The sequence below is a fragment of the Rhinopithecus bieti genome, unplaced genomic scaffold (assembly GCF_001698545.2).
Source record: "Rhinopithecus bieti isolate Rb0 unplaced genomic scaffold, ASM169854v2 scaffold_6946, whole genome shotgun sequence".
Classification (NCBI taxonomy): domain Eukaryota; kingdom Metazoa; phylum Chordata; class Mammalia; order Primates; family Cercopithecidae; genus Rhinopithecus; species Rhinopithecus bieti.
This window is the reverse complement of record NW_016805697.1, coordinates 884,993-903,062: the sequence shown is the minus strand read 5'-3', so window position 1 is coordinate 903,062 and position 18,070 is coordinate 884,993. Positions and strand designations below refer to the sequence as shown.

Sequence of the window (18,070 nt, the reverse complement as noted above, 5' to 3'; positions counted from 1 at the left end):
CCTCCCTCCCTCCCTTCCTTCCTTCCTTCCTTCCTTCCTTCCTTCCTTCCTCTTCTCTCCTTCCTCTTCTGTCCTCTCCTCTTTTCTTCCTTTCTTCTTTTCCTTTCTTCCTTTCTTTCTTCTTTTTCTTTTTGAGACTGGGTCTTGTTCTGTCACCCAGGCTGGAATACAGTGCTGCGATCATAGCTCACTGTAGCCTAAAACTTCCTAGCTCAAGCAGTTCTCCCACTTCAGCCTCCTGTGTAACTGGGATTATAAGTGCAAACCATGGCACCCAGCCATTTGATGTGTTTGTCTGGGTAATATTGGCCTTAAGAAGTTGAGTTGGGAAATGCTCCTCCTTCTTCTACTTTTTGAAAGAATTTGAGAAAGCAAGGTATTCTTTAAATATTGGTAGGATTCACTAAGGAAGACTTCTTAACTAGGCTTTTCTTTGTGGATAGTTGTGGGATTTATTTTTGGTTTTGTTTTTAACTAATTTAGTCCCTTTGCTTGTTATAGGTCTATTCAGATTTTTTCTGTCTCCTTGAGTCAATTTTGATCATTTCTGTCTTAAGAATTTGTCTATTTCAAATCTAATTACCTAATTAGATTTATCCAATTTGTTGACTATATTAGTTTGCGGGGACTGCCTTAACAAAATACTACACACTGGGTGGTTTAAACAATAGTAGTTTATTTTCACACAGTCCTGGACACTGGAAGTCGAAGACTGAGGTGCTGGCAGGATTGGATTCTGCTGACGCCTCTCTCCTTGACTTGCAGATGACCGTCTTCTTGCTGCGTCCTCACGTGGCCTTCCTCTGTGTATGGGCACATTCCTGATGTCTCTTCTTCTTATAAGGACGCCAGTCATTTCAGACTAGGCCCTTACCTATGACCTCATTTCATCATAATTACCCCCTTTAAAGGTGCTGTGTCCAAATACAGTCACAGTCTAAGGTTTTAGGAACTGGGGCCTCAACATATGAATTGCGGGGAGACAATTCAGTCTATAACAATGGCATACAATTGTTCATAGCATTTGTTTATAATGCTTTTTTTTTCCCTTTAAGGTTGCCAGTGATGCCCCCTCTTTTATTCCTAATTTTAGTAATTTATATCTTCTCTCTTTTTTCATTGGTCAATCTGGCTAAAGATTTGTCAATTTTGTTGATTCACTTGAAAAACAAACTTTTGGTTTTGTTCATGTCCACGATTGTTTCTCTATTCCTTTATTCCTTTCTGCTGTTGTCTTTATTCCTTTCTTTTTCTTTCTTTGGGTTTAGTATGCACTTCTTTTTCTAGTTTCTTAAGGTGATTGATTTGGGATCACTTTTAAGGTGATTGATTTGGGATCATTCTTTTTTTTAATATAGGCATTTATAGCTATGAATTTCCTTCTAATTACTTTAGTGGCATCCCATAAGTTGTTGTATGTTGTGTTTAATTTTCATTTATTTTATTTTATTTTTATTTATTTATTTATTTATTTATTTTGAGATGGCATCTTGTTCTGTCACCCAGTAGAGACAGGGTTTCACTGTCTTAGCCAGGATGGTCTCGATCGCCTGACCTCGTGATCCGCCCACATCGGCCTCCCAAAGTCCTGGGATTACAGGCGTGAGCCACCGCGCCCAGCCTAGAGTCTATTTTTTCTGAGATTAGGATGGCCACTCCACCTCTCTCTGGCTACTATATGTGTTGTTATAAAATTTTGCCATACAGAAATTATTTATTTTTTGTAACTGAATTTATTAGTCTTTTGTTTATGACTTCTGCACTTTGATTAATAGTTTGGCCTTTTCCATATCAAGGTGATAATTAATTCCATATTTTCTATTATTTTTATATTTTCAGATCTAAGTTTATATCTTTGGTCCATTTGTTTTTTGTTTTTTTTTTGACACCTAGTGTAAGATGTTGGTACAACTTTATTTTTTTCCTATATACATAATTGCCTCAATATAATTTACTGAATGGTTCTTTATTGCTGATTTGAGCTGCTACTTTTATCTTTTACTAAATGTTTATGTGTATTTCAATCTGTTACTTACTGTCTCTTTTGTTCTATTGTTCTGTTTGTACCAAGACCATAGTGTTTTATTCATTGAAGTTTTATAATATATTTTATTATATAACAATTCTAGCCTCCCCTCATTTCTCTTATTTTTTAGAATGTTTCCAGCTATTCTTGTCTAATTTTTATATCAGCATTACATTAGCTTGCCTTATTAAAACATTCGAGTAATTCTAATAATATCTAAACCTGTAGGAATTTTCCTAGGATCACATTAGATTTATAAATTAACTTAGGTTGATTGGCATCTTTTTGACATTGAATATTTCTGCTCAGAAGCATGTTATGTTTTCATATTTGTTCAGGTGTATTTTCATAAGTTATTTTTAAATTTTAAATCTTAACATTTTCCTTCCTTTTCTTTTTTTCTTATTTGAGACAGAGTCTCGCTCTGGGCTGGAGTGCAGTGGCACGATCTCGGCTCAATGCAACCTCCACCTCATGGGCTCAAGCAATTCTTCTGCCTCAGCCTCCCGAGTAGCTGGTATTACAGGTGTGTGCTACCACGCCCAGCTAATTTTTGTATTTTTAGTAGGGACAGGGTTTCACCATGTTGGCCAGGCTGGTCTTGAACTCCTGACCTCAGGTAATCTGCCTGCCTCAGCCTCCCAAAGTGTTGGGATTACAGGCGTGAGCCACCGTGCCCAGCCGACATTTTCAAACACATATAAAAATAGAATAATAAAATAAACCACCACCATGACCTATCACCCAGCTTCAGTACTTATGAACACATAGTGATTGTTATTTAATCTGACTTCCTCCTTCAATATGTTAAGACAAATCCCAGATACTACGTCCAGAAATATTATAATGTTTTCTTCATGTAGTTGCATACGTTTCTTATTAAGCTTACTCCTAGGCATTTTGTTTAACTATGGATTGTTGTTGATATACATGAAGATTTATTTCTGTAGATTGACTTTGTACCTTCTCATTTTTAATACATTATTCTGTACCAATTTGGATTCATTGTTTTCAAAATATAAGATGAATTATCACTCTTCAAATTAGGGATATGCTAAAATTATAGATATGAACTAGTACAGAAAGCTACTAATCTTCCAAACAATATGTGTCCTGAAACATAAAGACAAATCTGTGTAATAGCATAGCAGACTTAACTTGGATTCTTGTCCTGTAAGGCTCTGTTAAGACATGAAAAATTGGGGTCATCTTCAGTTTCCTACAACTTTGTAATGTCATATGTGCACTGGGTTCTCCCAGCAGACCTTAAATCACTCACTGGTTGGTAAGTCAGGCCCTCAGAGAAGCACGTTAACTCTTCCAAGCCAGTGGGAGACGATTTCATTCTTTTGAGTTCTGATGAGAAACAATGATTAGATGGATCAGGAATCGTGTTGTGGGATGAATAATTTTCTAGATACTTTCTAATGGAGCACCATTAGTAAGTATCCTGTTCCTTAGAGTATGCTCTTCAGACTCTCAGAGAGGTTTGACACCTTCCTGTGTTAATCGATCTAGCTGTTCTGCTGGAGTAGTCAGGGATTTGGGGTCTCTACTCATTTAGAAAAACTCTGATTGGCTTGAGTCTTTCTCTCTTCCACAGCCTGTCTCTGAAATAGCATGTGATTTTCTGGGCTGAATTATTTTCTTAATCCAAAAAGCTTTCTTTTGGATGTTCCTGGTGTTGCAGTAAATTAATTCTAGTTTATTAAAAGAAAAAATAAAACTAAAGCAACTTTCAGAGAAAAATGCTTTCTCCTACATTTCAGTGAGTTAGTTTGCATGACGCTTTTAAAATAATAAACTCATCTAGCTAGAGATAAATACATCTCATTAAAATCTGGCTTTGAGGCTGGGCGTGGTGGCTCATGCCTGTAATCCCAGCACTTTGGGAGGCCAAGGCAGTTGGATCACTTGAGGTCAGTAGATTGAGACCAGCCTGGCCAACATGGCAAAACCTCACCTCCACCAAAAAATACAAAAATTAGCTGGGCATGGTGGCGCGCACCTGTAGTCCCAGCTACTCAGGAGGCTGAGGTAGGAGAATCGCTTGAACCCAGGAGGCGGAGGTTGCAGTGAGCAGAGGTCATGCCACCACACTCCAGCCTGGGCAGCAGAGCGAGAATTCATCTTAAAAATATATATATATCTATATACACACACACACACATATATATAGCATATAGCATATATATGCATATATATGTGTGTATATATACACACACACCTATATGGCTTTGAGGGGGATTATGGAGACTAACTCCATAGTTAATTTTGACTAGGTTAAATGGCTACTATTATTTAAGGTAGTAATACTTACCTCACAAAGTTGTTACAGGAATTAACTGAATTAATATATTTAAAGTGCTTAAAATAGCATGCATCACATAGTAACTTCTAGTGAGTGTTTGTTAAATAAGTAAAAAATAAAAAAACAGTATACATAGAAATGAACTTTTTTAAACGTCAGAATAGTTCAAGGAAAGGACTGAAATTCTATAATCTGCTTTTTCTCAACTCTTGTTGAATTAACTTCCTTCCTGCATATATAAATAATTGCTAATTTAAACAAACTCTTTCATTTTAAAGATTCGCCGATTCTCAGTCCAGCTAATTCTGCAATCAATTTAAGTGGAGCTCAGGACCTGACCCGGAATAAGAATGTTGTGAAACCACTGGCTTTATCTTTGCAGGTTGTAGGGAAGACTTTTGCTGCAGGTGATGTTTTCCTCACTTATATTTCTTTGGTAAATACATAGTCCATAAAAGACTTGTGTGACATTTAATTGACAAATTGATAGAAGAAAACAGAAGCTGCCTGTCCCTGCCAGTTGGAGAGAGAAGTGGGGCTGTCTGTAATAATGTACTAGTGTGTGAAGCTTTGTGTTCTCTACATTCCAGCCAGAAGAGTCAGGGAATGACACTTGGTATTTGGAAGTGACATAACAATTTGATTCAATTTGACAAACATTTCCTGGGCACCTGCTTTACCTAGGATCTGGGAATACAAAGATAAATAAGGTTCAATCCCTGACCCCCAATTTCGTTGTAATCTAGTGGGGGAGATAGACCTCTGACAAGATATTTTCGGTGTACTGTAGCAAATATGGCAATGTACAGAAGAACACAGAACAAAGGGGTTTTTTTTAGCCCAGCATTGTAGGAGTAATTAAGAATAAGTTCTCAGAGGAACCTGGTCTTTGACAATGAGGAGATCTTCACTGTAAAAAGGAGTAGAGGAAAAGCAATTCAGATTCGGGAACAGCAGAAACAATGGTTAAAAGGAAAAGAAGGGAAGGGGGAAAAGCAATATGATATATGCAAGAATTTCCAGCAATTTGGACTTGTTAGGACCATAAAATGTAAAACTCAAAAAGTGGCAAGAGGTGAGTAAGTGGTGGTTACGGGAAAAGTTATAGGCAGCCCGACTAAGAAACATGGATTTCACTGTATAACTTATAGACCAGAGGAATGGCATGGTTTGATTTGAACTTGAGCTAGATCATTTTGGCTATAATGTGTAAGAAGAAGACAAGATAGGAAAACTAGTTGGAGGTCATTTCAGTCTTCTCGGTGACAAATGATGAGGTCCTTGGCTAGAGTGATAATAGGTTGCAGAGGAGAGGACAAATTAGAGAACTACTCAGGAAGTGAAACCAGCAGGAATTAACTGATTAATGTGAACATCAAGGAGAAGAAGGGGTCTCAGTTGACGTTCAACTTTCTGGGCTTATGTTGATGCCATCATCTGAGACAGGGATACAGAAGGAGGATCAGGTTCTCCAGTGGGAGATGGTGAGTTCAATTTTGGAAATGCTGGATTTGAGATTCCCATAAGACATCCATGTGGAGCTGTTCAACAGCCATTTAATTTATTACAGGGATAATTCAGGACTGATGGTGTAGAGGAGAGCCACCAACATCTAGTTAAAGTCATCAGTGTAAATAGTATAAGCCAAGGAGAGATGTAGGCTGAGGCAAGCTGTGAACAAAAGATAGGATTCATCTGGGCACAGTGGCTCATGCCTGTAAACCCATCACTTTGGGAGGCGAAGGCAGGAGGATCATTTGAGGCCAAGAGTTCCTGACCAGCCCAGGTTACAGAGTGAGACCTGGTCTCTACAAAAGATAAAAAAAATTAGCTGGGTGTAGTTGTGTGCACCTGTGGTCCCAGCTACTCAGGAGGCTGAGGTTGGAGGATGGCTTGAGCCTGGGAAGTCAAGGCTGCAGTGAGCCATGTTTATGCCACTGCACTTCAGCTTGGGTGACAGTGAGAATATAAAAATAAAATTAAAAAAAGACAGAATCCTAAAAAAGTTCAGTGGTGGCTGTGTGTGTGTGTGTGTGTGTGTGTTTCTTTTTCTGAAACAGGGTATCTCTCTGCCACCCAGGCTGCAGTACACTCGTGCAATCTCAGTTCACTGCAGCCTCAACCTCCCAGGCTCAAGCAACCCTCCTGCCTCAGCCTCCCGAGTAGCTGGGACTATAGACACATGCTGCCGTGCCCAGCTAATGTTTGCATTTTTTTTTTTTTTTTTTTTTACAGGTGAGGTTTCACTATGTTGTCTAGGCTAGTCTCGAACTCCTGGAGTCAAGTGATCAGCCAGCCTTGGTCACCCAAAGTGCTGGGATTACAGGCATGACCCATGGCACCCAGCCAAGTTTAGTGGTAAAAGAGAAGAAATTTTTTTTTTTTTTTTTTTGAGACGGAGTCTTGACTCGTGTCTCCCAGCTGGAGGCTGCCAGTGGGCCGGCATCCTCAAGCTCCACTGCAAGCTCCGCCTCTCGCGGTTCACGGCCATTTTCTCCCGCCCTCAGCCTCCCAAGTGCTGGGACTACAGGCGACCCGCCCACCTCGGGCCCCGGCTAGTTTTTTTGTATTTTTTAGGTAGAGACGGGCGGTCTCACCCGGTGGGTTAGCCAGGATGGCTCTCGATCTCCTGACCTCGCCTGATTTTCCGGCCCATCTCAGCCTCCCCAAAGTGCTGGGATTACAGGCTTGGAGGGCCACCCGTGCCCGGCTAAAGAGGGGAAGGAAATTTTAAGATAAGTTAGCAAGAATGAGCCCATAAAGAGAGGCCTGGTCATTTTTGGCAAACTTTTCTTTTTTCTCTTTCTTTTTTAATTATTTGTAGAGACAGGGTCTCCACGTTGCCCAAGCTGGTTTCGAATTCCGGGGCTCAAGTGATCCTACTCTTCCACCTCCCAAATTGCTGAGATTATAGGCGTGAGCCATGGTGCCTGGCCATTTTTGGAAATTTTTCAAGCCCATCATAATTTACACAGCCCGCTTCTGTTCTTACTCAGGTTCAATATTTCTTGCAGGATCTACCTTCTGGTTGGATTACCGACTTTGAACAATGGAATCAAGTTTTTACAGCATTAAAAAAATCAATGAAGTAATACATCAGTAATCATGGTTACTAAAACCATCAGATGAAGGCTGAACAACTTTATAATGCCAAGGATTATGCTGACAACTTTTGAACCTACTAATCAATCTTAATATCACAAGAAGAGAGAAAACTGGCTTATGTGCCCTGGATGGAAATACTATATACCACAGTACTTACGAGATACTCTTGCCAAAAACAAACAAACAAACAAAAAAAAAACCTTGAATTTGATCAAACCTCTATATCTAAGAATTAGTTTTTTAGAAATACAGGGGACAAGAGAATAAGTGACACCACAGGTATCTAATCAGCAAAATCTAGAAAATAGAAAATTCTGCCAGGTTTTCAGCAAATTAATTGTAAGAAAGAAAAGGGAAGGGCATCTTATAGATGAAAAGAGGTTTCACAGGAGGGGGAGCTTGCAGTGAGCTGAGATCTGGCCAGTGCACTCCAGCTTGGGTGACAGAGCGAGACTCCGTCTCAAAAATAATAATAATAAAATAAAAGAGGTTTCAGGGGCACAGTCACTAAATTCAGTATGTGCATCTTTTTGGAATTCCAATTTGAACAAGCCGGCTGTTTTAAAAAAGTATTTTTTTTTTACAGATAATTAAAAGATAGTTGGGGAAAATTTTGAATACTAATAGGATATTTTATGACATTAAGAAATTATTGGCTATATGCGGTGGCTCATGCCTGTAACTTCAGCACTTTGGGAGGCTGAGGCAGGTGGATCACTTGAACCCAGGAGTCCAAGATCAGCCTGGGAATCATGGCAAAACCCTGTCTGTACAAAAAAAAAATACAAAAATTAGCGAGCTGTGGTGACACATGCCCATAGCCCCAGCTACTTGGCAGGCTGTGAGGTGGGAGGACTGCCTGAGCCCAGAAGTCAAGACTGCAGTGAGCTGTGATTGCACCACCGCACTCCAGCCTGAATGATGGAGTGAGACCCTGTTTCAAAGAAGAAGGAAAAAAAAGTATTAATCATTGTTAATTTTAAGGATAGTAATGATATTACAGTTATTTTTAAAAGAGTCTTTTTATTTTAGAAACAAATACATTAAGACCAGGCATGGTGGCTCACACCTGTAATCCCAACACTTTGGGAAACCAAGGTGGAAGGATTGCTTGACGCCAGGAGCTCGAGACCAGTCTGGACAACATAGCAAGACCCTGTCTCATAAAAAACAAACAAACAACAAAAAAAAACCTTAAAATTTAGCCAGGTGTGATGGCACACTCCTGTAGTCCCAGCTATTTGAGAGGCTGAAGCAGGAGAATCGTTCCAGCCTAGGAGTTCAAAGCTGCGGTGAGCTCTGAGCCTGCCACTGCACTCTAGCCTGGGTGACCGTGAGACCTTGTCTCAAAAAAAAAAAAAAAAAAAAATCACACCTGTAATCCCAACACTTTGGGAGGCTGAGGCAGGCGGATCATGAGGTCAGGAGATAAGGCCATCCTGGCTAACATGGTGAAACCCCGTCTCTACTAAAAAAGATACAAAAAATTAGTCAGGCATGGTGGCAGGCGCCTGTAGTCCCAGCTACTTGGGAGGCTGAGGCAGGAGAGTGACATGAACCCGGGAGGCAGAGCTTGCAGTGAGCCGAGATCACGCCATTGCACTCCAGCCTGGGTGACACAGTGAGACTCCGTCTCAAAAAAAATAAATAAAGAAGCACACAGAAATATTTATGTACAAAATGATATGGGTTTTCTTCAAAATAATTCACAGCGTGCTTGTACATATGTGGAGGGGGCAGAGGTAAGGGTGGATAAAGCAAGATGGGCTGTGTTGGTAAATGTTGAAATTGGATGGTGGGTATGTAGATGTTCATTATCCTATTCTCTCTACTTTTCTGTATGTTTGAAACTTTCCATGACGCAAAGTTAAGAATATATATATATAAGAATTTTTTTCCCTTGCTTCCACCCATCATCTCCAAAGACTTTACTGAAAATGATTCCAGAAGATCTCTTGGGGTCCTAGGAAACTGTTTCTAAGTGACATTTAATTTTAATGAAGCTCTTCCTCTGACAGTTGCAGTTGGTTTTATGTAACTGGACTGGGTCCTATCCATGAGGTTTCTTGGAATCCTAGAGTGTGAGGTCTATCGGATGGTTCCAGCATCCCAGAAAGCAGTGCCCCGCCCAGCCTCTGTTCTGAGCACTCCTCTCCTTGTGTTCTGCAGATGCTGCTAATGGAAACAGTAGCCATGGAGGGAAGAGCAGTGCATCCAGCTCCACTCCAGCCCACACAGGGAATTACTCTTTGTCACCAAGACCTAGCTATGCATCAGGAGACCAAGGTAAAATACCTGTCATAGAGTTTTGTAATAATGCACTTACCCGGGGTTAGAAGTGCTCCAGATTTTGTAATGAATTATCTGGCAACATACTCTGGAGTTTTTTCTCCGCTTGTCATACAATGTTTTGAAAGTTTATAATTGGTGTGAATAGTAATGAGTAAATATATTGGGATTCTATGTGGATGACGTAACTGGGAAATAATGTTGAAACAAATGTTTAAGGAAGTGTCTTGAAAAACCATGGGTTTAGCTGACCAAAGTACAGGATTCAAAGTTGTCTGTTGTGTGATCCTGGACAAATCTGAGCCTTCCTTTCTCCTTTTACAAAATGGGTATAACAACAATATTTGCCCTTCAACACCACAAGGTTGTGAGTAGAATCAAATGAAATAAGCTACATAGACTCTGGAACTGTAAAACAACATACAGATGTTAAGTGGCTATTATTGTAATGTTAGGTTACTAATGTGGCTTTTTTTAAAGCTTTACCTCCAAAGGAGTGATTTAGACTTTCTGAGTATAATCAAATTAAAGGTTCTGTGTTACTCTGGCATTCTTTCCTTTCATCCACATGGCTGAGAACAAGACTATCTCTTTTTTTGTTTTTTTGTTTGTCTTCAGCTACCATGTTCATTTCCGGGCCACCAAAGAAACGACACCGGGGATGGTATCCTGGGTCACCTCTCCCCCAACCTGGCTTCGTTGTACCTGTCCCTACCGTTCGTCCTCTTTCAAGAACGGGTAAGATTTTAACATAAGATGGATCGTAAGTGTGTTTTTAATTCACAGAGATATCTTCTACTTCCATTCTTTCCCTGAACTCTTGAAGATGAGTTATGTGAGGAAATTGATAGTAGCTAATGTTTTGTCACGATCGTATTTGTCTTCCCTACACGCACAAGATCATTACAACTGATCTGAATTCAACCTTTGACTTAGTTTTAACCCATAGCATTGAAAAGCCATTCATTATATGGGACACAATGCTACCAACCCACCATCATAGGGCATATATGGACTTGTTTTGCTAGTAGTGGTGTTAGATTTTCCCTGCTGTTATCTGGTTCTTTATGTGACCCATGCTTATTATTTCTGACCTGGATGGTTCAGTCTGTGGCTAGAAACCTGAAAAACCAAAACCAACTGGCTCTCTTTCAGAATATCTAACTGTAGCCATTTGGTGTCCACAGTTCAAACATTTGTCTACGTTGCTGAACAAACCACAGACAATTGTAAGTAAACTGGTTCTAAGACATAAATGAGTTATTTAAATGTTTGTTTAAATAAATAGTTTTAAAGACTACATAGACATCTTATATACACAAATAATTATGCCAATCTGTCACTGTGGTTGCCTTTAGGAAGTACTGGTTAATGATGAATTCATCCTTCTTCACACTTTTCTACACCTTTCAAAATGTATGTAATGAACAGATATATGCCTTTGATAATCTCGGGGAGAAAGCTAAAATACCAAACAGGATCCAAAATATTGCATATGGAAAAAACAACTGGAAGGAAAGTCACCAAAATGCTAAATAGTAGTTATAGCCACATAATATGATTATGGTTAATTTTTTTCTCCTTTTGCTTTTTTTTACTTATCACTTTACATAGTAAACCTAATGAAAAACACAACAAACCGTTAGATTTCTAATACTTCTCTATTAAAAGTATTAAAACTGCATTGCTTTCTATTGTATTTCATTTAGTTTTCACATGTCATCTTTCTTGTCAAACTTTTTTTTTTCCAGAGCCCCTTTTATCTGCCCCAGTTCCACAGACCCCACTAACTGGAATTTTACAACCCAGGCCTATTCCTGCAGGGGAAACTGTAATTGTTCCTGAAAACCTGCTGAGTAACTCAGGAGTTAGACCAGTAATTCTGATAGGTAAGGCAATGGAATTCCAAGTTGCCTGTGTCTGCTGGAATCTAGGAGTGTTTTTCCATTTCATTGTTTGTGTTTTTTCATATAGTCATGAAGATGTTCATCCATCTGTTGATTCTTTCAGCTTTTATTGGCCTGCTCTTTCATGCTATATTAGGAGCTGAGGATAAGGCAAAGTCTTGTTGCCCTCAAGGAGCACTGTTTACTGGGGGAGTCTCACCTCCCATGAGCCACTAGGGTTGATAAATAAGCATTACAACTCATAGGCGATACCATTGTAGCACACCGTGACATGGGAGCTCCTTAGAGGTTCACAACCAAGAGCAACCAGAACTCAGAGCTCTGAGAGAGGGCTTACCTCTGCCTGGAGGGGTCCGAGAAGACTTCCCAGAGGTCTTGGTTAAGCTGGATCCTGAAGGTTGGTCAAAGTGGACAAGGTCGGGGAGGGGACATTCCAGTCAAAGGGAGCCAAACCGCAAAGAAATAAAACAAGCCAAGCCAGCTGACAGACCCTACTCAAGGGAACCAAGAGGCCCCACAGTTGCAGGTCTGAACCTTAGTATCTTTGAGGAGGCTGAGTCCTTCCAGGTGGTCTACAAGTGGAGGTATAGACATATAGCGGTCCCTACATTCCAGGACTAACTTAGTGCTTTTCATACCCATGTCAGGAGTCTCCTGGGTTTAGGGCTGGCCTAGGCCAGAAGGAGACTACTTGCTCTACCTTTAGGACAAAATAGATAGGGTGTTTAAGGTCCCCACATCTTTAGGACGTGTTTACATGCAGTGTTATTTGCTTTTTGGGTGGGCCTGAGCCTGCCTAATTGGATGGTTTTGCTTGGAGTCATGTCCTTTACCTGGTTACTCTGTCTGCTAATCCTAGTTCTGTAGGTACTGAGGGGATCCCAGTTGCTTAAATGCTGTATGAATTAGGAAGCTCTTTTTGAACATTAACATAGTGCCACTAAGCTTTGGAAAGATGCATAGAACATGGGGACCCTTTGGTCCTTTGGTGTCTGCCTTTTAGAAAGTCTCACAGAGGGACTATCCTCTCCATCAACCACCAAAACAGGGCATATTTGGACACATTTTTTCCTCTCTATTTCTAAAACAATTTGAGACTGTTTACTGACATTTAGGAAGACAACCTCACAAAAATAGCTAAGATAACAAAGGAGCAGGGATCTCCAAGTGCCTGAAACTAGTAGAATCTTGCTGTTAATCAATAAATTTAGTTTACTTTTTTTTTTTTTTAAGAAAATCTCAGTAATATCTCCAGTTGGATAGTGTCGGAAAGGAAAAGAAAGGGGAAAGGAAAGGGGAAAGGAAAGGAAATCTCAGGAAGTGAAACATGTATTGATGTTTGTTTCTGTTTTTGTTTTTTGTTGTTTTTGGAGACAGAGTCTCGCTCTGTCACTCAGGCTGGAGTGCAATGGCACAATCTGCTCACTGCACGCTCTGCCTGCTGGGTTCAAGTGATTCTTCTGCCTCCCGAGTAGCTGAAATTACAGGCGTGCACCACCATGCTCAGCTTATTTTTGTATTTTTAGTAGAGACAGGGTTTCATCATGTTGGCCAGGCTGGTCTCAAACTCCTCATCTCAAGCAATCTGCTTGCCTTGGCCTCCCAAAGTGCTGGGATTACAGGCGGGAGCCACACCACGCCTGGCCGGTTTTTTTGTTTTTGAGATGGAGTCTCGCTCTGTCACTTAGGCTGGAGTGCAGTGGCACGATCTCAGCTCACTGCAACCTCTGCCTCCTGGGTTCAAGCGATTCTCCTGCCTCAGCCTCCCATGTAGTTGCGTGCCACCATGCCTGGCTAATTTTTGTGCTTTTAGTAGAAGCTGGGTTTCGCCTCTACTAAAGGCGAAAATGTTGGCCAGGCTGGTCTTGAACTCCTGAACTCAGGTGATCCTCCCGTCTCAGCCTCCCAAAGTGCTGGGATTACAGGCGTGAGCCACTGCGCCCAGCCGTATTGTCATTTGTTGTTTTCTAATTTCTTATCTGAAAATAAACTTGATCAGGGACTTTATCAGAAATATTTTATCATTGCAGTTTTACAGAGGATACAGACATGTTTTGCAAACTCATCAATCTTCTGGCAAAATATTAATATGTCCCTTCCATGAGAAACAGAGATAATATGAGTACAGTTGTCCCTTAGTATCCCTGGGGGATTGATCCCAGGCCCCCTCCCATATCAAATCGAATATCCTCAAGTCCCTCGTATAAAATGGCACAGTAATTGCATATAACCTATGCACATCCTCCCATATACATTAAACCACCTCTCCATTGCTTACAATACTTATTACAGTGCCTACACATCACGTCATTCACGTGAATTCAGTGTACTGCTCAGCCCACAGCAAATTCAAGTTTCACTTCTTGCAACTTTGTGGAATTTTTTCCCCCTGGCTATTTCAGTCCACGGTTGATTGAATGTGGAACCCACAGACACAGAGGACCAACTGTATTTTGTTTCCTGTTCATTTAATTTAATATAAGGATAGAATGTGGAGCATCCAAGTGAATTCCTTAGGATTGATATATTTGAGTGATTTGTTTGATAGCTATCTCAGAGGGCAGGGAATTTTGTTAGGCGTCTTCGATCCTAGTTGAGCAAGTGTACCTGGTTGGATCATAAAAAGAAATGTTGAACTGCATTGACCTGCTTCTATTGGGACAGGCTATGGCACTTTACCTTATTTCTATGGAAATGTTGGTGACATTGTTGTGAGTCCTCTGCTGGTGAATTGCTACAAGATTCCACAGTTGGAAAACAAATATTTGGAACAATTAGGGTTGACTGGCAGCCAATTTCTGAGCGTGGAAAACATGATTCTTCTGACGATACAGTATCTTGTGCGGCTGGGTAAGTCATTTTCCATAATCATTTGCTAGTGACTACTTTTGAGGGTTTTTTGTGATGTACTTTTTCTTTCTTTCTCACGTTTATCCTCCTATCTCTTATTTTTCTTCTTTCACTTCTGATGTTCTTTCCCTTCATCTGCATTCTCTGTAACTTTTCCCTTTCCTCTCCTTCATTTCTTTTCTACTCCTTTCCTTTCCTTTGCTTCTTTGGGTCCTAGAGGAGATGAATTGCACCACCTAGTGTCCAGTCTCATGATGCTCCAAAGGTCTCCAAAGTAGTTAAGGTAGGCAAAACCTTAAAGGGTTGTACCTTGAGCACCCCTTCCCTGGGGAGCTTGGCTAGGCCTCCTTTCTGAAAGTGCACCTACCATCTGATATGCAAACACAGCCATTGTCTTAAACAATTATTTTCCAGTTTTCCATTTAGCCTTTTTATCTTGTTTATCCACTGGCCCTACACCCATTTTTTTTCTTCTCCAGCTACACCCCTTTGATGGAGTCCCATCTGCTTTCCATCATTGAGGTCATAACCGTGGACCTCCCTGGAAGGTCTCTAAGTTATAGGGTAAGGGGGATATGTAGGTCACGAACCCTTCACTTCCTGTATCTGATATATCCTCCTAAGCCCCAAAGTGGGTGTATGCAGGTGCCCTGACAATACTAGAGTGGCTCAGCAGCATTTACATCGAAATGTCCTTTATTTTGCAAATGACAGTAGGCCATCTAATTATACACTCACTCTAGGACTTCAAGCCACTGATTTACTTAGAAAAATATTTGAGAGGTGGGCGGATCACCTGAGGTGGGGAGTTCGAGACCAGCCTGACCAACATGGAGAAACCCCATCTCTACTGAAAATACTAAATTAGCCGGGCGTGGTGGCGCGTGTCTGTAATCCCAGCTACTCGGGAGGCTGAGGCAGGAGAATTGCTTGAACCCGGGAGGCGGAAGTTGCAGTGAGCTGAGATCACGCCATTGCACTCCAGCCTGGGCAACAAGAGTGAAACTCCGTCTCAAAAAAAAGAAAGAAAGAAAGAAAAGAAAATATTTGAGATGTAAAATTAAACGTAAAATATTTGTATGCACTTGTGGAATTTTTTAATTTTAGAAAATAAAATACTTCAGTGTTAGGAGATAATAAAAACACTGGACTAAATAACTTTATTAGGGCATATGCAGTCTTTGGTGCATTAGCTAGCAATCTTGACTAGAACTCTTTGTGCCCTGAGAGGCTGACTTGACGTGGGCTCTGCTTTGACATGGCCTTTTGAAATTTACAAGGCACCAATTTCCCATGAGAGCTGCTAATGATGCTTATTGAAAGGTAATACAATTATAAAACTCACCTGGGTCCACAGCTCATTTGATGATATAATTTTAATTGCTACATACTGAAATTAGATTGTAGACTGTGTTCTAAGATCTAAAGCCAACTTCTAAATGCACCCAGAATTAGTAAAACCAGGCTTCATAGAGTGATGATATTATAGCCAACCAAGCAAATCACTATAGCACTCTTTTTCAGTTTTGTTTGTGTTTGTTTGTTTGTTTGTTTGTTTGTTTTGAGACCAAGTCTCACTCTGTTTCCCAGACTGGAGTGCAGTGGTGCGATCTCGACTCACTGCGACCACCACCTCCCGTGTTCAAGCAATTCTCATGCCTCAGCCTCCCAAGTAGCTGGGACTACAGGCATGAGCCACCATGCCCTGCTAATTTTTGTATTTTTAGTAGAGACAGGGTTTCACCACGTTGGCCAGGCTGGTCTCAAACTCCTGACCTCAGGTGATCCACCTGCCTTGGCCTCCCAAAGTGCTGGGATTACAGGTGTGAGTCACCACACCTGACCTTTTTCAATCTTAATAGCAATTTTTAAAATCAGAGTCTAATTTAATTAAATGAACCAAGGGGTCAAAATAAGGTATCTTTCCTTACAGTACTAAACATTGTTATCTTTTGTAAAAAAAAAAAAAAGAAAGAAAGAAAGAAACAATTTCAATTTAATGACAGATTCTTCTCTGCCCTGCAGGATCAATTCTCTCCAGAATTTGACTTCCAGTCAATCAATTAGCCTGTCAATATACATGAATAGCTATTTCTTCTTTAAAATCTAAAGCTTTGTGCATTCGGACTTCTCATACCTCAACAACTGTTCTGGTGTCACTTAATTATTATTTATTTTTTAGTTTATTTATTATATTTTGCCTCTTGGAGGTTTCAGAAGGCAAGCAAGAACTAGTTTTACATATTGCCCACATATGCCATAGATTATAGACATTAAAAAAATAAACCTAAACTTCTAAAAGAATAATTTTAATACTTAAGCAGCTCAGTTACTTAGAGGTAACAGAAGAAGAAAAGCAAGATTCTTCGAAGGAACATAGCTCGCCTACTTTTTAAAAATCTTAGTCATTTCACAATCTGAAAATCTTTGAAGTAGATAATGAAATCAGCAAATCCAAAGATTCTTGGAAGCCTCTGAGTCTATTTAAACCTTGACTTTTCTTATTAAGGTAGTTCTGTCTGAAAAGTCGTTAAAACTGATACCTCCGACTAACCTAAGTTATTGGAGATCAGCACTTGAAAGAAAAGATTACTGTTATCAAGCTTACAAAAGTGGAGAAAAGACACCTGCAATGCAATTGTAAAGGCTGAGGCTGAGGCACTGGGTGTGGTGGCTCATGTTTGTAATCCCAGCACCTTGGGAGACTGACGCAGAAGGATCACTTGAGCCCAGGAGTTTAAAGCTGCAGTGAGCTATGATTGTGCCACTGCACTGCAGCCTGGCAGACAGACTGAGACCTTGTCTCTAATTAAAAAATAAAAATAAAAAAAATTTTTTTAAAGGCTGAGGATGAAAAGTGATAGTTGATTTTGGAAGCAAGACATTTTACTCTAAGAAGTCTCTTACCTCATTTAAACTTTAATACCTTTTCCCCCACTTCTTGATTCCTAATGGTACATCAGTCAAAACTCTATAAAAGCGAGCTTTAAGGCAACAAGGGATGATGTGAATATGTTTAGTAATGTTGTTTTCCCAGAATGTCTTTGTACTTTGAATTAATTATGCTTCCTGATAGAATATGTTACTCAGTCCTGGAGTCAGTCTTATGGACTATTAACCAGACCCCTGAGCTTTCAGGTTGTTAATGAAAGACAGTAGGGAATTGGAGACAACCAGGGCCACCTGCTTTCAGCTGTCATGTTCTGGTGGAAGAAAGCTTTAAATAGATGACCACCTTCTATCCACTTTGAGCTCACCAAAAAGTGTGTATCTAGTGACAATTACCATGATGCCAATTTGATAAAGCTGAATGAAGATCAGACGTCTTGGTGGCTCCTGGTGATTTTTTTTAAAAAACATCCCTCCACATTCCCATCAAGTTTTCTGAGAAGGACAGTAGAGGCCAGGCATGGTGGCTCACGCCTGTAATCCCAACACTTTGGGAGGCTGAGTAGGGTGGATACTTGAGGTCAGGAGTTTGAGAGTAGCCTGACCAACATGGAGAAATCCCATCTCTATCAAAAATACAAAAATTAGCCGGGCATGTTGGCGCATGTCTATAATCCCAGATATTCCAGAGGC

At 40.3% G+C, this 18,070-nt stretch overlaps 1 protein-coding gene across 1 annotated transcript in view; it reads left to right on the top strand.

Moving 5' to 3' along the window:
• The window catches only part of GREB1L (GREB1 like retinoic acid receptor coactivator), a 167,926-nt gene that overhangs the window by 68,576 nt on the left and 81,280 nt on the right, over positions 1–18,070 (top strand). The window contains exons 8-12 of the mRNA XM_017873530.1: positions 4,616–4,744; positions 9,612–9,728; positions 10,350–10,469; positions 11,483–11,620; positions 14,303–14,488. Coding sequence (XP_017729019.1) covers positions 4,616–4,744; positions 9,612–9,728; positions 10,350–10,469; positions 11,483–11,620; positions 14,303–14,488 — 690 coding nt within the window. The remainder of the gene's footprint in view (positions 1–4,615; positions 4,745–9,611; positions 9,729–10,349; positions 10,470–11,482; positions 11,621–14,302; positions 14,489–18,070) is intronic.